This window comes from Podarcis erhardii (assembly GCF_964252035.2).
Source record: "Podarcis erhardii genome assembly, chromosome: 2".
NCBI classification, from domain to species: domain Eukaryota; kingdom Metazoa; phylum Chordata; class Lepidosauria; order Squamata; family Lacertidae; genus Podarcis; species Podarcis erhardii.
The window spans coordinates 10,303,474-10,329,032 of record NC_138498.1 but is presented as its reverse complement, the minus strand read 5'-3'; the positions used below and the strand labels follow the sequence as shown (position 1 = coordinate 10,329,032).

Genomic DNA, 25,559 nt, shown 5'->3' with positions numbered 1-25,559 from the left:
ATCTTCTGCCTGTTACAGATAGGTAGCCGTGTTGGTCTGCCATAGTCAAAACAAAATAAAAAAAAATTCCTTCCAGTAGCACCTTAAAGACCAACTAAGTTGGTCTTTAAGGTGCTACTGGAAGGAATTTTTTTTTATTTTGTTCTGCCTGTTAGGCAGCCTTTTTTAGAGTGTCAACTCATCTCCCTTTTATCTGCAAAGTCACAAGCTCCCGCCCCAGTCTCCCTTTTAACTGATTTTAACAAAATTAAGAAACAGATTCGTCCAACGGAGCAAAACAACTTTGAGCCGAATCACCGGGCCGGGCCTGGACATCCTTACATAAATTCTCTATGCAGCCTCTTCGCCACTCTCGCCCCGCAAGAGAAGGGCGCCGACATACAACCGGAAGTGAGGGTGGCGCGCGGCATTGCCGGCCGGCTCTTTCCCTCTTTGGCCGTTGCTAGGGGGGCGGGGCGGGGCGGAGCTTCCGGTAGGTGCCGAGTCCCAATAGGCGGACTGATCATAGACTCCGCCGGCTGGAGAGGGCGCCTTTCCCCCCCTCGCCTCCCAAGATGGCGCAGCAGGTGAACATCACGGAGCTTTCGCTGCCGCAGCTGGAGGTGCTGAAGAACCAGCTGGACCAGGTGAGGGAACGAGCCTTCGCGACTGGGGGCGAGAGGGGCGAGTGGGGAATGAACGGCCGGCCGCTTCCCGCTCAAAGTAGCCTGAGGCGGGAGAGGGGAGGTGGGGCGGCCGCGCCTGAGGGAATGAATCGGGGATTTGGGGCAGAGATGGGGAACCTGTGCCTCCCTCTCCCCGCCCCACAAAAAAGCCCCCCCCCACCTTCCAAGGCTCTGCTGGACTGCGACTCCCATCAGCCCCAGCGAGCTTGGCCAGTGGTCGGGGGTGATGGGAGTTGGAGTCCCAACCGCCAGGCTCCCCACACTCGATTTGAGGCATTTTTGAAATGCCCCAATGACAAGGGAAAATTCAAGTGTGTCTTACAGGTTCCATTTATGCCAGTGTTTTGAAAGCAGTGTGTCCTGTAGAAAACAAAATACATAAAAAATGCATGGGTGCTGTTAATTTGCCATTAAGGTTTGGGTTGTTGTAAATAAAAATCTGCCCTTTTCCCTTATGGGGTATCCAAGAGCCCATATAGAGTCCTTACATAGGTTCCCTATTGGTAGGAGAAAATAACAGAGGCCAACCAGAGAATATTGAGAAGCAAAGCAGCTAGTAAGCCTGATCTTTATTGATCTGTTGCAACAGGGTACTCCCCTCACACGCAGGAGAGGAGGAGGACCCAGAACAATGGCGTGCAAGGCCTTATAAAGACTTTTGAAATTGCCACCCTGTAGATCAAGACCACCCCCAGAAACATTATGCATTCATCACAGAAGGGGTGTAACCTAAGACCACCCCTCAGATACATCCCACCTACATCACAGAAATTTAAATGTTGTTTTTCTCTTGTCCTTGTTTATCTCCTGTCTGGCAGGTTACTTGATTGGATTTCCTGGGGAGCCTGGCCATTCTTTTGTAGTGGTAAAATACTTATTTCCTGGGCCAGGTCACAGGCTCACACCTTTATTCAAACACAGATTAAGACAGGATTTGTGAAGGAAGAGACAATGGGGAGGCTTTTCCATTTTGACCATGCAGAGAAACATTTGCTCAGTTTAGGAATCAAAATGGTTCCAGGTTGGCTTTCCTGTGCTGATCTATGTACATGTGGTTGTGAACATTGCCATATATCTAAGACCATAAAATTCCTATCACAGGGTCACAATTCAAACAAGAATACAGTGGTACCTCGGGTTACAGACGCTTCAGGTTACAGACTCCGCTAACCCAGAAATATTACCTCGGGTTAAGACTTTTGCTTCAGGATGAGAACAGAAATCGGGCGGCAGCAGCAGGAGGCCCCATTAGCTAAAGTGGTGCTTCAGGTTAAGAACAGTTTCAGGTTAAGTACGGACCTCCGGAGCAAATTAAGTTCTTAACCTGAGGTACCACTGTAATCGCACCACCCCATCAAAAAAGGCCAATGCTATCCCAGGCCGCCTCAGCGGAAATATAGTGCCCTGGGGATCAAGGGAAGTCATGGGATTGCTCTTATTCTGCCTTGGGTCAGACCACGCCTGGAACAGCTGTGTCCGATTCCGGGCACCACAGTTTAAGAAAGATGCTTAGAAGCAAAGGAGGGCAAATCAAGACGATCGAGGGTCTTGCAAAATGAGGAATGGTTGAGGGAGGTTGGGTATGTTTAACCTGGAAAAGAAGAGACCGAGAGGAGTTAGGAATGCCACCTTCAAATATCTCAAGGGCTGTCACATGGAGGATGGAGCGAGCTTGCTCCAGAGGCCACAACCTGAAGCAACGAGAAAGGAGATTCCTGCTAAACATCAGGAAGTGATTTCTGACAGTTAAGAGTCATTCCTCCTTTTTGCAAGGTCTCCAGTGGAAGGGAGAAGGGCCAGAATCAAGGGTTGGGGGGTGGGAAGAGAAAGCTAAATTCTTCACTTGAGCAGCATTTAGTGGACGCCTCTGAGCTTCCTGCCTCATCATCCTGTGAAGCTCAGGATCTGGGCCTCAGGGGAGCTGGGTATCCCTACTCTCAGGAGGGTACGTGGGTGGCGCTGTGGGTTAAAACCACAGAGCCTAGGAAGGTTGGTGGTTCGAATCCCCACGACGGGGTGAGCTCCCATTGTTCGGTCCCTGCTCCTGCCAACCTAGCAGTTCGAAAGCACGTCAAAGTGCAAGTAGATAAATAGGTACCGCTCCGGCGGGAAGGTAAACGGCGTTTCCGTGCGCTGCTCTGGTTCACCAGAAGTGGCTTAGTCATGCTGGCCAGATGACCCGGAAGCTGTACGCCGGCTCCCTCGGCCAATAAAGCGAGATGAGCGCTGCAACCCCAGAGTCGGCCACGACTGGACCTAATGGTCAGGGGTCCCTTTACCTTTACCTTACTTTCAGGAGTACCGTACTGCTTTTGAAGCAGAGGGCTTTGAATAAGATTGGATCTCCATGAACTTTAGATTTTTTTGTAACCTACCTACCTCTTTCCTGTGGCGATTAAATCCCTTGCAAATATTTGTGTAGTACATGCATGCTTTCTTTTTTTTATCACTTCCTTGACCTGGTTTGTGATGCTATGGTAAGATGAGGTAGCCTCAGTCTTCATTGTCTTCTGCTATTCAGTTATCCTTACAACATTTTGATGTTATCTTCCTGTTAAGAGATTGGGAAGTGAGGGATGAATCACCCCCCTCACTTTGTAGTCTTTCCCCTCCTCCAAGTGATTGCAGAACTTTGTGAGTGTCCTGCAACGCTTACAGGGCTTTTTGATGGGAGCAGTTGGTGTTTCACTGAAGCATTATCCCACCATTACTAGAGTAATGTTTGTACAGTGGTGCCTCGCAAGACGGAAAACTCGCTAGACGAAAGAGTTTTCCGTTTTGGAGGTGCGTCGCAAAACGAATTTCCTATGGGCTTGCTTCGCAAGACGAAAATGTCTCGCGAGTTCCTGCGGGGTTTCCCCCCCCCCTTTTTCTAAGCCGCTAAAAGCCGCTAAACCCCTAATAGCGCTAATCCGCTAAGCCGTTAATGGGCTTGCTTCGCAAGACGAAAAAACCGCTAGACGAAGAGAATCGCAGAACGGATTCTTTTCGTCTTGCGAGGCACCACTGTAGTACTTATAGTAGAATAGTGGCCCCTGGTGGCAGCAAAGTTATTTGATGCTGAGCCTTGATTTTTGTATGCCTTCTATAGGAAGTGGAGTTCCTTTCTTCATCCATTGCGCAACTTAAGGTGGTGCAGACAAAATATGTGGAAGCCAAGGACTGTCTGACGGTTTTGAATAAAACCAATGAAGGCAAGTGACTTTATATTTTAAAATTTATATCCTGCTTCCCTGCCCCCTAAAAAGAGGAATTCAAAGTGAGTTACAACAATGAAAATGCAGAACGTTGACACAAATACTAAAAGTTAGTAGTGATGTACGGTATAATGATTGTGTTAACTTTAGGTCAAATATCTTCCTTGTTCCACTCCTTAGAATATGAGTGAAACATACCTTACTGTGGTTTCTTAGAAAATGGTATGAAAGATGATATGAAGGAGCTCAATGGTAGTTCCTTCAACTCAGATGTGTGTTTTTTATGTTTTACAAAAGTAACCAATAAATTACATGGCACAATTGGATTCTGACTTTGACAAATCATTATTGTGGAGATGCTCTGTAATGTAAAAGTCCTATATTTTTGTCTCATCAGGTAAAGAGCTACTGGTCCCACTTTCCAGCTCTGTATCCTTTCCTCAAGATGGTGGTGGTATAGCAGCAGGACAGTCTACGGCGCAAAACCTTTCTCCCTTAAGCAGCCATTCTTTTCCTATAATTTGACTGTTGGATTAATCTGCCACAAAGTGTCTAGAACAGGCACGGAGAACCTGTGGTTTGCAGATGTTGCCGAACTACAGCTCCCATCATCCTAACCATTGGCTTTGTTGGATGGGCTTAAAAGGAGTTGGAGTCCAACAATATCTGGAGAGCCACAGGCTCCCGAGCCCTGGCATAAAACTTTTCAGGGAGCAACATCTCTCATAGAATCCTTCCATCCTCTAATCTGCGACCACATTTGTGGAGATACCTTATTAGAAGAGTGTAAACGTCTCATAGTTCTCTCTGGAGCCCGTTTCATGATTCAGAGTACAGTGGTGCCTTGCAAGACGAAAAGAATCCGTTCCGCGATTCTCTTCGTCTAGCAGTTTTTTCGTATTGTGAAGCAAGCCCATTAGCAGATTAGCGGATTAGCGCTATTAGCGGCTTTTAGCGGCTTAGCAGATCAGCTGATAAGCGGCTTAGAAAAAAGGGGGGAGAAGGAAAAAAAAGTTGGAAAAACTCGCAAGACATTTCGTCTTGCGAAGCAAGCCCATAGGGAAATTCGTTTTGCGAAGCGCCTCCAAAACGGAAAACCCTTTCGTCTAGTGGGTTTTCCTTTAAAAAAAAAAAATTATTAAAAGTTTTGTTAATACAGTAAAGAGAAAAAACGGAATAAACAGAGAACAAACAAAAAAGAAACAAACATAAAATTTAACATCTTATAATAACCATCTTTTCTTCATTTTTGGACTTCCTCACATCTCTCACTCCTACGTTCCAGATTTATAAAACTTTAGCCAGCAACTTATCACCTTATTTCCATTCTTATTGTACACATTTCCAATATTTTGTCCCTAACTTTGAATATTTTTATCTAGGTCTTAAATACTTAATTTTGACATGATATTTATTCAAAATTTATTTTTCTCATAAAATTCACTCATTCTCATAATCTTTTCAACTAACTTTATGGTGCCCTGTTATTTTCAAATCTCTCATCCTTCTTAGCACTCATATAGTTTACAGTGTTTTTGTAGGTAGTCCTTAAATTTCTTCCAATCCTCTTCCACTGCTTTCTCTCCCAGGTCTCGGATTCTGCCAGTCTAGCGGGTTTTCCGTCTTGCAAGGCGTTCGTCTTGCGGGGCACCACTGTAAAAGGCTTTAGCCTTTGGGAGTTTTTCAGCAACTGGGTTGAGCAGGTACATCTTGCGCTGGCCACCTGGATTTTTTATCTTCAGCACTTGCATACTCCTATTCCCCGTGGTTCTTGATTTTTGTCCTACTATCCCAGCTGTTTTTGGACAAATGATTGGTTTTGGAATAAGTGCTATGCATTTATTTAAACCAAAGTTGAAAGGTTTAAGTAAGCCGGCTGCAGTTGGAAAAGGCACCCCTTGGGAACTGTATCCCCAATTGTTTTGACAACTCATGCCTTTAATAATGTTGGATATTTTACATGTGTCATAATGGAGACTTGAGTGTCAGTGATGTCAGCTTACAGCTGTGACCTCATCGTATCATGGACACTCAAGTCTCCATTATGACATATGTAAAATATCCAACTGCAGCCGGCTTACTTAAACCTCATTGTATCATGTGGTGCTGCAACCTCAGGCTTAAAGATCATTTGCATCTTCAGGCTAAAACAGCTCACTGGGCTGCTGTTGACCAATCAAGGTAAAATATCCAGTCTTGTCTGGATTGAGCTTTTATGTATTGGCTGTCATCCAGTCCGTTGGTAAGACATCAGTCTAGCACATGGTAGCTTGGGCATCCGTGTGGTCCACATGGAAGAGCCACACACAGGTTGTGGGTTACCTGCATGTCACATGGTTCCTCCCTGTTCCTTCTGCGTTTCCTTAACCTCTCTCACAGATGTACGTTCCTGGGAAGCTTTCCGATGTTGCTAATGTCTTGATAGATGTAGGAACAGGTTACTATGTAGAAAAGGTAAGGCATCCGTTCTTGAGATTCACGTGGAATTCTTATTAAAGCAGCTGCATGGTTTGAGTTCATGTGAAACGTTGGGGCCTGCCGTGGTCTAATGCTCCAGTACTTTCTGCCTTGAACTGTTGGGTTGAGTTGAACCGTTCTCAAGGCAGATTTTGGTATTCTGCCTGAATGGACGGTTTTTTACGGGGCTCTCAATATGGATGAGTTTTTGAGGGGCCCTGGAGGCTTATCAGGCTTATCTTTGTCACATTTCCCATCATGTGTATTTGGGCCACGGGATGGGAGGCAATGTCATTGAGAATGTACAAATTGCATTCCCATACCACTGTATAACCACTTCATAAACAGGGGATTTGAATCAGAAATCAGGGAAAGGGATTTCTTGACAAATATGATTGTTTTGATTTGATGGATTGCATTTCTCTGCTGCTTTTCCATTCAAATGAACCCCCAAAGTGGCTTACAAAACAATAAACAAGAATAACATAATAAAACCTCACAATTACAGCATAAATTACAGCTTATGTGTGTGGTACGGAAGCTGTACTACCCAGGACAGGATGGCGTTGTGCAGAGTTGTTAAGGCAGCAGAGAGCATTGTTGGCTGCCCACTCTCCACCTTAGAGCAGATTTATGCCACAAGGTGCCATAGGAAGGCACTGGACGTAGTAAAAGATCCATCGCATCCTGGTCACTGTCTCTTCGAGCTCCTGCCGTCGGGACGGAGATACAGGACGATGAAGACAAGAACGAGCCGTCTCAAGAACAGCTTCTTCTCCAGAGCGATCTCGGCCCTGAATGGGAAACCTGGACTTTGAAAGTCATCTAATCTTCCTTGCTGTATTATACTGTATTGTTTTAATTAGTGTTTTTATAGTTGTTCTGATTTTGAGTGGAGTGCCCTACCTGGGTGGATGGAGCAGCCAAGTAATTTCGTTGTCCCCGAGAGGGGGCAATGACAATAAAGATATTATTATTATTATTATTATTATTATTATTATTATTATTATTATTAAATCATATAATATAATTAACAAAACAATTACAGTATTAACAAACCAGCAATTAGAAAATAAGCTAAGAATCACAGTAACAGCATAAGTCATATTATATGATTAACAAATCAGCCAGGCATTTATAACCTATATAACAATATTAACAAAATAACAGCTAAAAAAATAAACTAAGCATTATTAAGTTCATACAGAAACACACTCTCTTACCGCCAATGACTCATAAAACTTTGGCTCTATTCAGTTCATTAAAATAGAATTCTGTCAAGGAGGAGGCTTTCATTTTGTATGTAATATCTATGCCTATAGATTTGTGCTGCTAGTGTGCCTGGAAGAGCACATTCCCTCCATGGGAATTAGTAAAAAAAATGGAGAATAGTAAGAAGAATTAGTAAGAAAAATGGAGTTGGGGACCAACAATGGGCTCCTCAACAGTTTTTGGTCCCAGCAGATGCTCAATTCTGCCCATTGTTTTTTTTTTCTGGCTGTCTCTATAAGATTGGTAAATGGATTCCAGTGTGGATTGGTCCAATAGTATGGATTCACTCTGTGTTGCTGGGGAGCTGATGTCATGGGCCCTTTCAACATTTTAAGATAGATCCATGTTTTTTAATAGTGACTACACCATCCGGCATCAAATATGAAATGGCCCTTGAATAGACTTGTTACTGGAATAGGCCTAACCTGAAAAGGAACAAATGTTCCTCTTTGGGCATTATGTCTGACAAATTTGAAAGAGAAGGCCAAACAGTTCCAGGAAGACTAGTAAAATTTCTTAGCAGGGGTTTCATATATCCAAAGAGATAGACTTTATGGCAGGTGCAAGTATAAAAGATTCAGAGCACGCCAGACTGGTTAAGGGTTTAAGTCAGGCCTCCTGTATGTTGTTGGACTATAGCTCCCATCATCCTTTGCTGGCTGGGGCTGGTGGGAGTTGTAGTCCACAGCATTTGGAAGGGCACCAGATTGGAGAATTTAAAATTGTTTTGAATATGCCTCCTAAGGGTCTGGCTCAGCACCCGTTGTCTAGAAAGCTGTTTTGATGATATCCACCAACTGCATTTGATGTTGCAGTCAGTGGACGACGCCAAAGATTTCTTCAAGAGGAAGATTGATTTCCTGACAAAACAGATGGAGAAAATCCAGCCGGCGCTCCAGGAGAAGCACGCAATGAAGCAAGGTGAGGCCTGATGGCAGGCAAAGCCCTGGAATTGGTGAGGCTCCATTTTGATCCGAGCAGCTGTGGCTGGGGTGAAGTTCTTTACTCTTCTTTGTTTCTTCTTTTGCAGCTGTAATAGAGATGATGAGCCATAAGATTCAGCAACTAACAGCAGCGGGGACCTCACAGGCAGCCGCAACAAAGGCCTAGCAAAACACTGGTCACACACATGCCTTCACAGTTCACCATTTTGTGATGTAAACCCAATTTTGCTGCCCCAGGATGCAGCTATCCATTCAGCTGTGCAGCTGAGGGGGTGGGGCGTTAGTTGCTTTAATAAATACGGGATTGTGATATAACAAAATCTTTTATGGGAACAATGACCATTTTGAGGATCCCATCCTTTTAAGGCGACGGGCTTTCGCCAGTTTTATTCTTGGGGTGGTTGTTATGTATTGCTGATTGTGACATGAGATGGCCTTTCATTTTTAAAGCCCAGTGGGGAATTTTTGTCACTTGTAAATGGAATTGTACAAAATAAACTGGTAGGATGAGAGAAAATACAATGTGTGTGGACCCACTAGTGTGATCTTCAGAAATGGGAGGCGAAGGCAAGGAACTGGGAAATAGAAGTGAGCAGCGGTCAACCTCTTTAGATCTTGGGCAAATAGCATTAATCAGATATATGTGTGAAATGCTATTGAGGGAGAATATGTCTACATCCTAGGGCTGAGTACTGGATTGTACATTCACTAGGTATCTTAATAATAATAATAATAATAATAATAATAATAATAATAATAATAATTTATTTATTTATACCCTGCCCATCTGGCTGAGTTTCCCCAGCCACTCTGGGCGGCTCCCAATCAAATGTTAAAAACAGTACAGCATTAAATATTAAACTTCCCTAAACAAGGCTGCCTTCAGATGTCCTTTAAAGATAAGATAGCTGCTTATTTCCTTCACATCTAAAGGGAGGGCATTCCACAGGGCGGGCGCCACTACCGAGAAGGCCCTCTTAGTGTGGTCATAAGCATATTTATTCCAAAGTAAATCCAATAGGGCTGGTTTGCCTAGCATTACAAGACACTGCAAGCTTTGGACTCACATACTTCCCCCCCCCCCCTTATCCTCTGCTGCAGCATCGAGGAGTCTAGAAGCTTTTTGTTTCTGTTTTAGAATAGGTACAACCATCCGTGGCATCTTAACCCGGACAAACTAGTTAATTGTAACAATGATTAGTTGAAAGAAGCAAACTTAAGACCCTTAGGGGCGCACTCATATAACAAATCCCACAAGCACCAGTGCCTTTGCCCCCTCTTCCCCAAATTGGCTGGGTGGAGAGCTCCCAGAACAGCATGGGGGTGGGGGTTGTTCCATCTGGAAAGCTGAAATGCTTGCACTGTCTGAATGATTGCCATAGCACTATGTTGAATTTCTCTCAAAGTTTATGAAGCTTACTTGCTTCAGCCCAGAGGGCGAGGAACATCCAGGCTTCTTGAAGTTCATTCCGTTAATGCTAAACCTATGGGCCTCCAGTTAGGACTTTCAACTCCCATCATCTTACGCCAGCATGGCCAGTGGTCAGTGATGATGATAACTGGGAGTCCAACACCATCTGGAATGCCTCAGCTTCCCTGTCTCTGCATTAAACCATGGTTGAGCTATATCCAAATGCAGCCATAGAATTCAATAAGCCCTAACACTTTCAGCCTGCAAACCTAAAGCATGCTTAGTACTATCTCCTCCATATAGAGACGTATCGTAGTTGTATCAGCAGCCTGAATCTGTATACCTCTCACTCACTTGTCTCCCTGTGTGATGAACTATTTGTAAGTTTTCTCAGGAAACCAGAAAGCAAAGATGTTTCATTTTATAGGGGGGGAAACAACAACTTTCCTCCCCTGCAGGAACCCTCAGCATCTGAAGAACTCACTTATAGGCCAGATAATACTGTTACTACTATTGTAGAGGTCTATCCTCTGCAGTTTTTGCTTGACTGTAGTTGATAAAGTATGCTTGTAGTAATATAGTGATAGGTAGAGAAATGTGGGCATGCAAAAAGTATTTATCAGGAGAGGAACATGAGGAGGCTGGGAAGATCAAGACCTATCTATGAAAACTGTCTTTTGCATAACTAGCATCCATAGCCATAAACACAAGGAACAGCTTTAAAATGAAGTACGTTCTTCCCCAGATGTCCAGTTTGTACCCTGCACTGCAAAAAAAAGAAGACTTGCTATGTTCTCTTGTTGGGCTTAAACGTCTTCTAGTCCATAGTCTCCTTTTCTTCTTCTGTACAGCCCATCAGCCACCACAATCTCCCAGTGAGTGGCCTTTTTATCAGTGCTGTTCATCTCCTGTTCAGAATTTGGTCCATCTTCCCATTCCGCCACATTGCCTACCTTGGTCTCTCGAACTGCCCTTGTTCGATCGCAAACTTCTGAAAGAAAGAACGAGTTTGGCACTTTGAGATCAGGAGATACACAAAACTTTTATTTCACAAGGTTTTGTTCAATCTCCCTGTCCCCTCCTCAACCGCCGTCCAATTTCCCCTGCCCCAATGGTCCATGCTCCTTCCCTGAGGCAACTCAGTTCTGCTGCGAGATGCTTCCTCGTCTGAATTCTTTCTTCCATCCAAGTCTCAGGGAGACTTGCTGACTGGATCTCTTCCCCCTCCCTCCCCTTGAAGGTTTTCTATTATGGCTTCTAACTAAAGAATCCCCCCCGCAACACACATTGTATGTACAGGAGGAGGGTCCAGGGCCTGTAGATTCTCAGCAGGTGAGTTAGTTGTGCTCCGCTTTCATTCTGCTCCACAGGCAGAATGGGCTGCAACCAGTCTCCCGACAAGGGCCTGAAATCCAAGCTCTGAGCCCTGTCTTCTCTTCTTCTTCCCTCCTCCTCCTCTTCTGAGCCCTGTCTTCTCTTCTTCTTCCCTCCTCCACCCAGTGGCTTTTTGTACGTTGGCCCCATCAGGGCCTTTGACCTGGCCAAGCGACACCCAGGTTGCAGTCCAGAGTCACCTCGGACCCCAACCTGTAGTCTTCAGGCAGCAAGCCTGGGCATCGATGTTTGGAATTCCTCTCCCGCACGGGGGAACGAAAAGCCTCAACGCACAAAGATGGGCTTGTGCACTCTCTTGTGGCGGATGAGCGTGGTTCTCTTGGTGAAACACTCTCCGCACTCCACGCAAATGAAGGGCTCCGAGGGGGCGACGCCATGGTGAGCCACGCGGTGGCGCTCCACTTCGGAAGGTGCCCGGAAGCGCTGCCCGCATTCCGGGCAAGGGTGCCCGATGGGAGAGTCCGTGTCGTGGCGCAGGCGCTGGTGTTTGACCAGGCCGGCCGTGTGCGCAAAGCCCCGTCCGCACTCCGGACAGCGGAACGGCCGGGCACCCGTGTGCGTCCTCCGGTGCTTGGCCAGGTTCTTGCTTTGGGTGAAGCTGCGCCCACAGTCCCCACACGTGTAAGGGCGCTCTCCCGTGTGTATGCGCTGGTGCTGGATGAGATTGGAGCTCCAGCTGAAGCTCTTGCCGCAGTCCCGGCAGACGTAGGGCTTTTCGCCGGTGTGCGTGCGCCGGTGCTGCACCAGGTGCGAGTTCTGCGAGAAGCTCTTGCCGCAGTCGGTGCAGGTGCTGGGCCGCTCGCCGGTGTGCGTGCGCTGGTGCCGCAACAGCTTCGACCAGTGGCTGAAGCTCTTGCCGCACTCGTTGCAGATGAAGGGGCGCTGCTTGGTGGAGCGCGAGACCACTGCAGCGGCAACCGCCCCCTCACCATAGCTGTCAGGGGCTAGCGGGCTCCCCTGCTGGTCCACTGCTGATCCTTCCTGCTGGGAATTTGCCTTCCAGTTGGACTGTCCATGCTGAATGCTGGATTGGATGGTCTCATGCTCCAGATCATCTTCACTTTTGTCAGCTGTAGGGGAAAAGAGCCACATAGATCAGCCACAGGAGCAATGCACCAAGACCCACAAGCTGATCCCCAGAAGTCAGAAGAATGGGTCTTTAAGTTTGAGGCTTTCAAAAATGGGAACCCACCAGGGCCGAGTTTAAAAACAGCCACACACCTGCTCCTGTTATGAAAAAGCTAATGGTGCAACCCGCATTTATTATGATAGTTTGTATAATTTCTCCCATTTGGCATAGTTTTATTGCACCATTCCTACTATTTTCCCTAAGTGGCCAAGAAAAGCTGGTTTGGTTTAAACTTGCCAGTGGTTGTCCTGTCTGCATGCTAAACACCAAAATGATAGCTAGTGTGTTTGCCCATGACCCTATTCTACATTTCAACTTCAAGTTTACCTTCCTGCTGGAGCGGTACCTATTTATCTACTTGCGGTAAGCGCACAGAAACGCTGTTTACCTTCCCGCCAGAGCGGTACCTACTTATCTACTTGCACTTTGACGTGCTTTCGAACTGCTAGGTTGGCAGGAGCTGGGACCGAGCAACAGGAGCTCACCCCGTTGCGGGGATTCAAACCGCCGACCTTCCGATCGGCAAGCCCTAGGCGCAGTGGTTTAGACCAGGGCGTAATAAAAATGTTGTAATAACAATAATAGGATTCACACAAGGATGTGAAACTGGGCCAAGCATCTCACCTACGTAGACTCTCCGTACAATCCCGCCATCATTTGAGTTGTGGATCTCCACACGAGCTGGGTCTTCACAGTCCATCTCAAAGAGCTTTTTCCTCCTTCAAGCCAGAATGTTACTGCTATGGGTGGAATGAAGAGAGTTGAAAAATCAGAGGAAGTATCAAGCATTTCTGGAGGTGGTAACAGATGTTCACAAAGAAGCAGTACTGGGCGAAAGGGAACATAATTCTCTACAGCTTGAGATCGCTCAGCCTCTCCTCTGACTAACAAGCCATGCTGTCTCTTGTCTTCTGGTGGGAGCCATGCTGGTAAAGCGAGGCCTATCTAGCTCTGCTAATCTATGACCTCCACTTGGGAAGACCAAAAAGTGCCAAGGCTTCACAAAATTGCACGCTCTGATCTAAAAGCCCTGGCCTGTAAAGCCCACCCTGCTCAGCAGTGACCAAAATGCACTCTGCACACGTTCAGCAACACTCTTTTTGTAGTGCCTCAACACGTTTCAGGGTTTGAGCCCCAACCTTGAAAATATGTTCCAGGGGTATTGTGTGTGTGTCTTATGGAGCGAATGCAGGCTCCTTGGCTTCAGCGATAGCAATGCGAAGCCTCCGAAGCGCAGAGGGAGAGCTCCCCCCGCACTCTGGAGGCTTTGTGTTGCTTTCGCTGAAGCCCCCGGAGCGCAGCGGGAACTCCCGGAGGCTTCAGGCAGCTATCCGCAAGCCTTCAGAGCACAGCAGGAGTTCCAGCACAGCAGGAGTTCCCGCTGCGCTCCGAAGGCTTGCGGATAGCCACCTGAAGCCTGGAGAGCGAGAGGGGTCGGTGCACACCGATCCCTCTCGCTCTCCAGGCTTCGCTGTATTCCCTCTCTGGGTAGCGCCCCTTCAGCGAAGCGGGAGGAGAAATGGAAGGGGCTCTGTTTCTCCTGCCGCTTCGCTGAAGGGGGCTGAGCAGAAAGGGGGAGAATTTTTTTTTTCCTGTTCTCCCCCTCCTATGTTCCGGTGCGTCCTATAGAGCGAAAAATACGGTACTTTGTTCTGAAACTACAGCAGTGGTGTAGACCAAGGATGGAGAACCTGTGTCCCTCCACGGATGTTGGATTCCAACTCCCATCAGCCCCAGCCAGTATAGCCAACAGTCAGGGAAGATGGGAATTGTAGTGCAGGGCCCCGAAGCAGGGTTCAGTGCTACCAGCCCAGCATTTGCTGAAAAGATACAGGGGAAGACTAGTATACAACTTAAACCTTAATTGCTGTTCCACTTTTATTATTTAACAAGGGAGGAGCCAAAAGGAACCATTCAAATAAAATACCAGATGAATTGCACCCATCATTCATCGGCTCATCTAGCCCAATGCTGCCTACACTGGTTGGCAGCGGCTCTACAAAGTTTTAGGCAGACTTCTCTCCCAACCCTTCCTGCAGATGCCAGGGAGAGGAGGTCTCCCCCCCAAAACGTGCTTCTCCCCCCTCGCCCACTTCCCTTTTAATTGTCCCGGATTGAAACAGGAACCTTCTGCATGCAAAAGCATATGCTCTCCCGCTGAGTTATGTTCCCGCCCGGTATGCATGCAACCTCCCAAGAAAATGTGCTTCAGAGTTACTGCTGTATCCAAAGGCAACTTTAACCGCTGAATCAATGGATTAAGACCAATTGTGTTTGGCAGGATTCACTGCCAAGAAACTGCATGGGATTGCAGCCATGTAATTAAACTACTGGTGAGCATATTCCTTTTCTAAAAAATGCTGCCAACGGTAAGCCTCCCACAATATGAATCCAGTCAACCAGAAGATCATCGGGGGGGGGGGTGGAGATGAGGGCAAAAGAATGATGATGATAATGAGAAGAAGAAACTTGTAGTTTGTTGCACATGGGGACCTAGTGACAATGAAAATGAAATAATAATAAGCTTGTTGCACATGCGGACTTAGTAACAATAAAAATGAAAATCAGGCCACTAATGCCTAACTATCCTTATAAAAGATAAAGGGTAAAGGGACCCCTGACCATTAGGTCCAGTTGTGGCCGACTCTGGGGTTGCGGCGCTCATCTCGCTTTATTGACCGAGGGAGCCAGCGTACAGCTTCCAGGTCATATGGCCAGCATGACTAAGCCGCTTCTGGAGAACCAGAGCAGCGCACGGAAACGCCGTTTACCTTCCCGCCAGAGTGGTACCTATTTATCTACTTGCACTTTGATGTGCTTTCGAACTGCTAGGTTGGCAGGAGCAGGGACCAAGCAACGGGAGCTCACCCCGTCGTGGGGATTTGAACCGCCGACCTTCTGATCTGCAATTCCTAGGCTCTGTGGTTTAACCCACAGCACCCTCCTTATAACAACATATTACAGAGGAACGGCCATGTAAGCTCCTTGCACACACAAAAACAAATACAAAGAGCAATCACGTGGCTGTTGCGCTCATGCCACAATAAATCTGCTAGCCGCAATACTTGGAGAGAGCTTTGAATAGTGTCGTCTAAAGTTAAAAACCAACCTACAACACCTTCCCGTACCCCAAACCCCCACTCCCCATTTTGCACCGCTCAGGAAGATAAAGACCCACCCCCACGGCCGCCTTTCTCAGCCCCGGAAACCTCTAAACTTGATGCCCCGCAGTGATGCCTCGCTGCACCCCCGGAGCCGCAACTTTGAAAATGACAGCTTTCTGTCTCGCCCGAGGTGGCCATCTTGGGATCGAGCAATGTCATTGGGGGCAGAGGCGAGCAAGCAGGTGGTGGAGGAAGGAGGGGGGGGACAATCGGCGGCCAGCCGGACCCCGAAATCCTGCAGATCTGAGCCGCGATGCCACATCCCCGGAGAGAGGGAACCATTTCGAGATTGCACCGACGTGAGAACGACAGAGAGAGAGAGAGAGAGAGAGAGACGGGAGCAATGGGAAGAACAAGGAAACTCACTAAGGGTGGCAAGCAGGGAAGAAACCTGATCAATAATAAGCATGCAAAGTCTTTTGCAAAGTGAAAAAAGGGGCGCAATGCTGCCCACTGGGGATGCGGTTTGCAGAGGGAGGGAGGGTCGTGCCTGGCGATGCTCCCCTTGCAAATCTTGCCAATTCCGCTTGCAAATCTTGCAAATACAACGATTCCCCCCCCCTTTCCCGGTATCTCCCCCCCGCCCCCCGCAGATCCCTCGGTTCAAACTCACTTGCCCTGGGAAGATGAAGGAAGCAAGGTAACCCGTTCTGATTTATTTTTATTTTTCCAGACACCACCCCCACCTTAGGGAAGAGAAAGGAGGCTGAGCCACGGCAGCGATTTCACTCCAGCTCAACTCTCAGATCAGGGGGCTGCTGGGAACAGGAAGGTCCCAGTTAGATTTAATCCCCTATTCCACCTCCTCTACGCCGCTGTATTTCCTGGTGATCGCTAGGAAGAGGGAGGTATTGCTAGCTCTATGGTTAAGAGATGGGGAGGGGGGCGGTGTTGTCCTAGGAAATCAGCTTTCTTGAAAAGGAAAGTGGGGTGTCTATATAGACGCACCCTGAAGGGTGAAAGATGCCGTCGGGAAAGCAGGTGGGCGAGTTTCTTCTCCGTTAGGGATGGGGAGGTCAGCAGCCGTCTGAGATCTGTTAATTTATATGCAGAATTCATCATGCGAAAGGCTGGGCTGGATGCATCCCTAGCCGGAATTAAGATTGCCGGAAGAAATATCAGCAACCTCAGATATGCAGATGACACAACCTTGCTGGCAGAAAGTGAGGAGGAATTAAAGAACCTTTTATTGAGGGTGAAAGAGGAGAGCGCAAAATATGGTTTGAAGCTCAACATCAAAAAAACGAAGATCATGGCCACTAGTCCCATCACCTCCTGGCAAATAGAAGGGGAAGAAATGGAGGCAGTGAGAGAGTTTACTTTCTTGGGCTCCATGATCACTGCAGATGGTGACAGCAGCCGCGAAATTAAAAGATGCCTGCTTCTTCGGAGAAAAGCAATGACAAACCTAGACAGCATCTTAAAAAGCAGAGACACCAGCTTGCCAACAAAGGTCCGTATAGTTAAAGCTATGGTTTTCCCAGTAGTGATGTATGGAAGTGAGAGCTGGACCATCAAGAAGGCTGATTGCCGAAGAATTGATGCTTTTGAATTATGGTGCTGGAGGAGACTCTTGAGAGTCCCATGGACTGCAAGAAGATCAAACCTCTCCATTCTGAAGGAAATCAGCCCTGAGGACAGATCCTGAAGCTGAGACTCCAATACTTTGGCCACCTCATGAGAAGAGAAGACTCCCAGGAAAAGACCCTGATGCTGGGAAAGATGGAGGGCACAAGGAGAAGGACGACAGAGGACGAGATGGCTGGACAGTGTTCTCGAAGCTACCAGCATGAGTTTGACCAAACTGTGGGAGGCAGTGGAAGACAGGAGTGCCTGGCGTGCTCTGGTCCAGGGGGTCACGAAGAGTCGGACACGACTAAATGAGTAAACAGCAACAACAAACAAATTCTGCCCTTTTCCTCTTATGGCGTATCCAAGACCCCGTGGGTTCCCTATTGGTAGGAGAAAATAACAGAGGCCATCCAGAGAATATTGAGAAGCAAAGCAGCTAGTAAGCCTGATCTTTACTGATCTGTTGCAACAGGGTGCTCCCCTCACACGCAGGAGAGGAGGAGGAACCCAGAACCAAGGTGTGCCTGCCCTTATATAGACATTTTAAATTCCCTGCTCTGAAGCTCAAGACCCCCTTTCCATACATCATACATACATCACAGAAGGGGTGTAACCCAAGACCACACCCCCACAAACATCATACCTACATCACACTAAAGGTGGTCTGAAACAGAAATTTGAATGTTGTTGTTTTTCCTGTCTGCCAGGTTATCTGATAATGCCTTATCTGATTGGGTTTCCTGGTAGTCTGGCCATTCCTTTGAGATGGTGATTACTCAATTCCTGAGACAGTGGGAAGGTTCCCTGACCCTCTCCCTCCTTGCAGAGAAAACATTTGGTCAGTTTGGGAGTCAAAATGGTTTCAGGACAGTCTTCCTGTTCTGATCTATGTACGTGCTTGCATGGTACAGTTATGAACATTTATTATATAGATAAGACCTTAATTTTTTTTATTACAGTGGTTCACCTCAGGTGCCAAAATATATTGCGTAGGGTTTTCGTGTACTTAAGCCCAAGGCCCTTAAGCAAAGGAGGGCTGGCTTACCCTGCCATACACTGAATAAAAATAGTGTAATATTTGTGGTGGGACGCGGGTGGCGCTGTGGGTAAAACCTCAGGGCCTAGGACTTGCTGGTCGTAAGGTCGGCGGTTCGAATCCCTGTGGCGGGGTGAGCTCCCGTCGTTCTGTCCCAGCTCCTGCCCACCTAGCAGTTCGAAAGCACCCCTAAGTGCAAGTAGATATATAGACACCGTTTTCTAGCAGGAAGGTAAACGGCGTTTCCGTGTGCTGCGCTGGTGCTGGCTCGCCAGAGCAGTTTTGTCACACTGGCCACGTGACCCGGAAGTGTCTTCGGACAGCGCTGGCTCCCGGCCTCTTGAGCGAGATGAGCACGCAACCCCAGAGTCGGTCATGACTGGCCCGTATGGGCAGGTGTACCTTTACCTTTACATTTAATATTTGTGGTCTGCAGAGGGGGCCCCTGTAAGTCCATGATTTGAAATAATTTAAGGGTGCCATTGACAGGATGTGTGTACCATAGCATCCCGGATCATATGGAAGAAAGTCTCATAAATTTCAGTGGAAGCAATGTGAGGGACATTGTGGCACTCTGCATTAATTCCTCCAGAGTAAACACCACCTATTAATGTACCTGCCAAAGGGTGGAAGTCGACTAAATTTTACACACAAGTAGGCCCACTGGATTTAATGGAGATGACAGAGGCGGTATACACACTGCTGTTTACTCTAGCTCCTGTATGCTTCCAACGCTGGTGTTTGAAGCATGACCTCTGCCATAATCCATATGCCTTAAATGTACTCAATTTAAGGGTGGAAATGCTTCAAGGGGCGTGTTATGGGCTTGGTTTGCACACTAAGCCAAACCAGGACTCAGCATGAACACACAAGTATGTGGGCTCCTAAGGGGGTGTATGGAAGTGAGAGCTGGACCATAAAGAAGGCAGATCGCCGAAGAATTGATTCTTTTGAATTATGGTGCTGGAGGAGACTCCTGAGAGTCCCATGGACTGCAAGAAGAACAAACCGATCCATTCTGAAGGAAATCAGCCCTGAGTGCTCACTGGAAGGACAGATCCTGAAGCTGAGGCTCCAATACTTTGGCCACCTCATGAGAAGAGAAGACTCCCTGGAAAAGACCCTGATGTTGGGAAAGATGGAGGGCACAAGGAGAAGGGGACGACAGAGGATGAGATGGTTGGATAGTGTCTTCGAAGCTACCAGCATGAGTCTGACCAAACTGCGGGAGGCAGTGGAAGACAGGAGTGCCTGGCGTGCTCTGGTCCATGGGGTCACGAAGAGTCGGACACGACTAAACGACTAAACAACAACAAAGGGGGAGATCACTTTGCTGCTCCCTGGTGGTTCTGCCATTGGGATGAGCTAAGCTAAGCTTAGTGGGTTGTCTGAACCCAGGAATGTGGGTTAGTTCTTCCAAACAAACCACAAATCATAAACCATAGGACAAGCCTTGGCTACAGCTCTTGGTTTGTCTGAAGAGAGCCAAACCATGAGCTCAGGTTTGGATGACACACTAAGCCAGGGGTCAGCAAACTTTTTCAGCAGAGGGCCGGTCCACTGTCCCTCAGACCTTGTGGGGGGCCGGACTATATATTTTTTTGGGGGGGGGGGAATGGAACGAATTCCTATGCCCCATAAATAACCCAGTGATGCATTTTAAATAAAAGGACACACTCTACTCATGTAAAAACACCAGGCAGGCCCCACAAATAAATCCAGAGATGCATTTAAATAAAAGGACACACTCCACTCATGTAAAAGCATGCTGATTCCCAGACCATCCGCGGGCCAGATTTAGAAGGCAATTGGGCTGGATCTGGCCCCCAGGCCTTAGTTTGCCTACCAATGCACTAAGCCAAGCCACAGCACAGCTCAACACAACAGCTGAGCAACCAGAAGTAGAGCAAAGTTACCTAAAACAATACAAAAAAAAAATTTATGTGACCATGGCCGCTTGAATGCTATTTGCCCGAAGATGGAAAGAAGAAAATGTCCTGACTAAAGAGGAATGGTGACAGAAACTACTGGATTATGCAGAAATGGCTAAGTTTAACAGAAGAATAAGAAATCAAGATGACAACTTTTTTAATAAAGAATGGAAACTATTGAATATTTACAAGACTATTGTAAACAGATTAAGACATTAGCAGGATTAATGTAAAAATGTGCAGTGATATAAAACATATATTGAATATATGGGATAAATAATGTCTATTAAACTTTGATTAGTTTAATGTTAAGTAAACGTCCAGTGCGCTTCCAACGCCATTAAGTCTTATCTCAGCAGAGAATTTCGTGCAGCGGCTGAAGGAGGCAGGAGAGTCAGTACCTTTTATAAATGAAGAATCCTGGAGCAAGCACTTTGGAACTCAGGGAAAAACTTTATTCACAAAAGCAAAAAAAAAACCCCTGGCGCTAAAGCACACATGCTTTTATCTCCGGCATAAAGAAAACTTTACTCTAAACTTAACTCATATCAGCAAACACGCCCATGGCCACAAACTGAGTCTGCGAGTCAGGTCAAGGGGGGAAGAGAGAGAAACAGGGGTGAACTGACTATTTATACAAACCAACTCACATTCCTGGATGCTTAATGACTTTCAGCTGCTCAGTGATTAGAGCGACTTGTTACCTCTTAACCCTTTAGTACCAACATAGGTTTAATTCAGAAATGCAGTAAAAAATATAAATGTAAGGAACCACAGAAAGAGGAGGAGGGGGGGATGAAATATGACACATGCCGTAAGTTGCTTTTTAATAGGTTTTGCTTTTGTTTGTTGTAAAATGAATATTATAATATATATATTTAAAAGGAGTAAATTCGCTACCATCTCTTCTGGATCGTGTGTGTGTTTGACTTGTCTTAGCGTAGCATGAGAACCAGGCCATTGAGTCCCAAAATATAGAAGCCTCACATGTTTTGATCCCATATACAACCACACTAGAGCCAAAACTTGGAATGTGAGCGATTTTTCAAAGTTTGGTGTCAAAACCTGACTTGGGAGTATATTTAAAGCCTAACTTTTCAGCTTTGCTGATCAAGGTGGTCATAGTGAAGTGTTTTAAGTTTTTCTTAAACCCGTCAGCAGTGCAATTCCTTGCATGCCTTCTTAGACCTAAGTTCCACTGAGTTCGCTGTGTATAGGATTGCAGCCCAAAATCTGTACAGGAGAGCAATGGTTGGGAAAATTCAATTGGAAGGATCAACTTTAACTTTCTTTTTGCAGGTAGATCCGAGTTCAGAAAATGTGCACGAGAACATTCCCTACAAAAACCTGTTTCAGTTTTACATATCGGCCTCCTCTTTTACACAGTATGTGGTTTGGTTTTGTAGCTCGCCCCTACGCCAAACGCTAAGCTACGTGCAGTTTCTGGTGCTTCCTGAGCTGCAACTTGTGCCAGAAACCCTCCCTGCACTCCCCGCAGATATAAGGCCTCTCGTCCGTATGGGTGCGCCGATGACGGATTAGGTTCGAGCTCACACTGAATCGCTTCCCGCACTCCACGCACGGGTAAGGCTTCTCTCCCGTGTGGGTCCTCTGATGCTGGATGAGGGCAGAGCTCTCGCTGAAGCGCTTCCTGCAGTCCCTGCATTGGTAGGGCTTCTCTCCTGTGTGTATCCTCTGGTGGGTCAGCAGGTTGGAGTTCTGGCTGAAGCCTTTGCCGCAGACAGCGCAGGTGTAGGGCTTCTCCCCTGTGTGGGTGATCTGGTGCCTGACGAGGTCCGAACTGCGGCCGAAGCCCTTGCCACACTCACTGCAGATGGTGGGCCTTGCGAGGGGTCTTTGCAGGGCCAGGAGGTCCTTCAGCCTTTCAGTGCCTTCCTTGCACTGGGACGATACACCAAATGTCCTACTAAGGGCTGTGTTTTTCCTCCTCTGCCTCCCCGGCTCACTCTGGCTCTCGCAGTCTCTTTCCTGACTGTCGCTGTCCAAATTTCTCCCCTGGGTGTGTTCCTCTGCCCCTTGGGGATCTGTTCTTATGGGGTCTTTCTGGGTAAGGCTGCCTTCCTTCCTTCTGCTCTCCATTATTTTGTATCCTGGAAAGAGAATTCAGCTATCAGCAGAATATATCTAAGTGGGGTAGGAGAGCTGGGGGAAAAATAATTCACACCTGACAACCAATGCTCCCCTTTGGTTTCTGATAGTACACGGGTAGACGAGTCTAAAAAGCCCGGGACACAAATTTTCAGAGCCCTCTAATGTTGTCTATGGTGGCTCATTTACCAGAAGTAATGTATTTAGTGTTAACTCTGGAAGCCTTATGGGGACGCGGGTGGCGCTGTGGGTTAAACCACAGAGCCTAGGACTTGATGATCAGAAGGTCGGCGGTTCGAATCCCCACAACAGGGTGAGCTCCCGTTGCCTGGTCCCTGCTCCTGCCAACCTAGCAGTTCGAAATAGGTACCGCTCCGGCGGGAAGGTAAACGGCGTTTCCATGTGCTGCTCTGGTTTGCCAGAAGCGGCTTAGTCCTGCTGGCCACATGACCCAGAAGCTGTATGCCGGCTCCCTTGGCCAATAAAGTGAGATGAGCGCTGCAACTCCAGAGTCGGTCACGACTGGACCTAATGGTCAGGGGTCCCTTTACCTTTTACTGGAAGCTTTTTAATGTGAAAGGCATCATTTTCTAATTATGAGAGATACCCAACTGGGGCACGTCGATTCTAATTGCAGTACAGCACTTGACATGCCGTGGTGTTTAAGTATTATATAATATTCAAGAGGTGGTACACCACAGGATTAATATTTGACACTGTTGCTGCAACTGGCAATAGTGTACACACACAGGAACAGGGAACCGTGTCCCAAATGCAGAATGGTCAAGTGAGACTGAATTGGCACACTCCTTGCCACCAGCACCTCTCTGAAAACATTTTTTGTGTGTGCTAAAGTTGTGTGCTAGAGTCCAACAGGAGAATTTGTGTTATTAATAATATTCAATCTAGAGTTATGAGTGAGTCCAACCCCAGGTCTGGCTTTTCAGCCACACCCAGGACCATTTGTCTGTTGGGTTCCTCCTGTTAGAGTGGAACAAAGGTCTATCCAGGGAACAAAGACTGATTGTTCTGCTTGTCACAAATTATGATATAGTGATGTGAGGTAAAGGTAAAGGGACCCCTGACCATTAGGCCCAGTCGTGACCGACTCTGGGGTTGCGGCGCTCAACTCGCTTTACTGGCCAAGGGAGCTGGCGTTTGTCTGCAGACAGCTTCCAGGTCATGTGGCCAGCATGACTAAGCTGTTTCTGGTGAACCAGAGCAGCGCACGGAAACGCCGTTTACCTTCCCGCCGGAGCGGTACCTACTTATCTACTTGCACTTTGACGTGCTTTTGAACTGCTAGGTTGGCAGGAGCAGGGACCAAGCAACGGGAGCTCACCCCATTGCGGGGATTTGAACCGCCAACCTTCTGATAGGCAAGTCCTAGGCTCTGTTGTTTAACTCACAGCACCACTCGCGTCCCTCTGATGTGAGGTAAGGGTGTATAAAAAAAACAGGGGATTGCACAACAAGCAGCAAACACAAACAAAAACTCGATTTCATAATATTTTTGAATTCAGCCTTGATTCTATTTGCAATAAAGACTAACCTGCCGGCTTGCTCCCCCCAAATACCCTCTGGACAAGGGCATGTTGAGATACAGTCTGGGTGCATGTCAAACCCACCAGAGCAACAGCAGTCAGCCCCCACCCTTGGCATCTGTAAAATGGTAAGAATAAAGCTACCTTGCAGAGAGATAGAGAATTCAGTGCTTTGCACTTCATTGTACGGTACAGCAATGAAATTAAACACCCACGCCCACAATGGGAAAGGAAAAACATCAACCCCCAGTCCTGACACTTCAGGAGTGTGACCTGATTCAGAGCATAGTGAAATTATGAGATTTGGGGGAGGGCTGCTGCAACAGCTTCAGATTTTTGTTTTGTTTTTCATACCTATTAACTGGAATGCATTTTATTACCATGATTGCAAATGCGGCACTTTTCCTAGAATCCTGTCACTGACATGATTCCATCTATCCAGTAAAGCACATCTGTTAAAAAACAGAGTTTCCTTCCAGCAGGCAGAGTCCGGACCTAGTTGCTGCTGCTAAAGCAAATCATCCTCCACGCTTCCCCATCTTGCATCTACTCACCGCTGCTTTGGGCGCGGAAGATTTTTTGGTTTTGGCTGCCGCATGTACCGAAAGATGAGAATTCACTGCAGGCACCACAGGGTGGAGACTGAGAAACCCAGAGCCAGATTTTGCTCAGCTCCACCAACATTTAAGGTGGATTCTGGGGAAAGGAAAGTCCTTTCTCCATCCAGCCCCAGCCTCCACCTCCGATCCTAGGAGGCGACAGATGTGGTTGCATTCGCTGCTGCTTTCATCCTTGCCTTCCCCTTTGAGCGTCTGGCTGGCTGGCTTTGCTCCTCTCCGGCTGGAGGAGTGTGTCTGGGATGAGGGGAAGGGCTGTCTTTTGTTCAAAGACAGCAGAGGTCGGATTCAGCCAGTGGCATCTTCAGCGATGCCCTTGTTTTATTTGCACGATGCCTCCCCTTAAGTTATCCACCCAAGCATGAAGATATATTCTTCCAAGTCTAACTTTACCACCTGTAGACTGCAATGAACCCTATTAACAATGATAATTATGATGCTATTTTAAGCGAAACCTCCAGGCATGTAATTCCCAGACGGTGGGAACAGAATTCTGTATGTAACGACAGCAGCTAGGATTCTTTATGCACAAAGCTGGAAGGAAGAAGTTCCCACCAAAGAAGAATGGATAAGTAAAGGGATGGACCATGGAGGGTAGGCAAAACTAACAGAAAAATAAGAGAGCCTGATGATTGTTTTGTGGTACAATGGAAGCCCCTTTTGGAATATTTAAGTGGAAGCTCCTTTTGGAATATTTAAATAAATATTATGGTATGATCATGGGCGTAAGCAGGATTTTTTTTGGAGAAGTCACGGGTAAAAATACAACCCCAAAAGGGGGGCAGGCTTTGGTTGGGGGTGGGAAGAACCTCAGTTAGTTGAGTACTTTTGATGCAGCCCCCCCCCCGCTATGCCCATGAGTGTGATGAAATTCCGAGCAGGATTTGAACTATGAGCAACAGAAAGATTTAGATTATTGTGTCGTGGTTATGAGAGAGAGAAGACAAGGGTGCAGCAAGGGGGCGAAATTAAAAACACCATGGAAAACGGAAAGGGAAATCAATAAAACCAAAGAGAAAATTTTCATGTGTGGGAATGTATTCTTGGATTATATGAATTAAAATAAAAAAGAAGGAACTCCCAGATGTTGCTAGCCTTCACGTCACGTTTGCAGAC

General features: G+C 47.0%; 3 protein-coding genes across 6 annotated transcripts; 1 reads left to right on the top strand and 2 right to left on the bottom strand.

Moving 5' to 3' along the window:
• The first annotated feature begins 469 nt into the window (after positions 1-469).
• PFDN5 (prefoldin subunit 5) lies at positions 470-9,057 on the top strand. Its single transcript, XM_081849091.1, has 6 exons — positions 470-626; positions 3,757-3,859; positions 4,260-4,291; positions 6,242-6,316; positions 8,407-8,512; positions 8,622-9,057. The coding sequence occupies exons 1-6, from the start codon at positions 555-557 to the stop codon at positions 8,699-8,701; spliced, it is 468 nt and encodes a 155-aa protein (XP_081705217.1). The 5' UTR covers positions 470-554; the 3' UTR covers positions 8,702-9,057.
• A 2,400-nt stretch (positions 9,058-11,457) lies between these two features.
• On the bottom strand, positions 11,458-16,972 carry LOC309334591 (uncharacterized protein). 4 transcript variants are annotated; one of them, XM_081849053.1, is made up of 3 exons: positions 16,248-16,972; positions 13,095-13,207; positions 11,458-12,411 (listed from the first exon to the last, which is right to left on the bottom strand). In XM_081849053.1, the coding sequence occupies exons 2-3, from the start codon at positions 13,168-13,170 to the stop codon at positions 11,606-11,608; spliced, it is 882 nt and encodes a 293-aa protein (XP_081705179.1). In that variant the 5' UTR covers positions 13,171-13,207; positions 16,248-16,972; the 3' UTR covers positions 11,458-11,605. The 4 variants fall into 4 exon arrangements, with proteins under 4 accessions (XP_081705179.1, XP_081705180.1, XP_081705178.1 ...); XM_081849054.1 differs by having other exon boundaries at positions 13,095-13,210; positions 16,321-16,972; XM_081849052.1 differs by having other exon boundaries at positions 13,095-13,210; positions 16,252-16,971.
• Positions 16,973-19,989: 3,017 nt separating this feature from the next.
• On the bottom strand, positions 19,990-25,466 carry LOC309334595 (uncharacterized protein). Its single transcript, XM_081849064.1, has 3 exons — positions 24,381-25,466; positions 20,900-22,284; positions 19,990-20,456 (listed from the first exon to the last, which is right to left on the bottom strand). The coding sequence occupies exons 1-2, from the start codon at positions 24,508-24,510 to the stop codon at positions 21,599-21,601; spliced, it is 816 nt and encodes a 271-aa protein (XP_081705190.1). The 5' UTR covers positions 24,511-25,466; the 3' UTR covers positions 19,990-20,456; positions 20,900-21,598.
• Between the last annotated feature and the right edge of the window lie 93 nt (positions 25,467-25,559).

Coding starts and splice junctions, on each gene's coding strand:
- PFDN5 (XM_081849091.1), top strand. CDS start 555: ATGGCGCAGCAGGTGAACATCACGGAGCTTTCGCTGCCGCAGCTGGAG. Junction 627..3,756: donor TGAAGAACCAGCTGGACCAG/GTGAGGGAACGA, acceptor TGCCTTCTATAG/GAAGTGGAGTTCCTTTCTTC. Junction 6,317..8,406: donor CAGGTTACTATGTAGAAAAG/GTAAGGCATCCG, acceptor TTGATGTTGCAG/TCAGTGGACGACGCCAAAGA.
- LOC309334591 (XM_081849053.1), bottom strand. CDS start 13,170: ATGGACTGTGAAGACCCAGCTCGTGTGGAGATCCACAACTCAAATGAT. Junction 12,412..13,094: donor TGTACGGAGAGTCTACGTAG/GTGAGATGCTTG, acceptor TTTCCCCTACAG/CTGACAAAAGTGAAGATGAT.
- LOC309334595 (XM_081849064.1), bottom strand. CDS start 24,510: ATGTTGGTGGAGCTGAGCAAAATCTGGCTCTGGGTTTCTCAGTCTCCA. Junction 22,285..24,380: donor CTTCCGCGCCCAAAGCAGCG/GTGAGTAGATGC, acceptor TTCTCTTTCCAG/GATACAAAATAATGGAGAGC.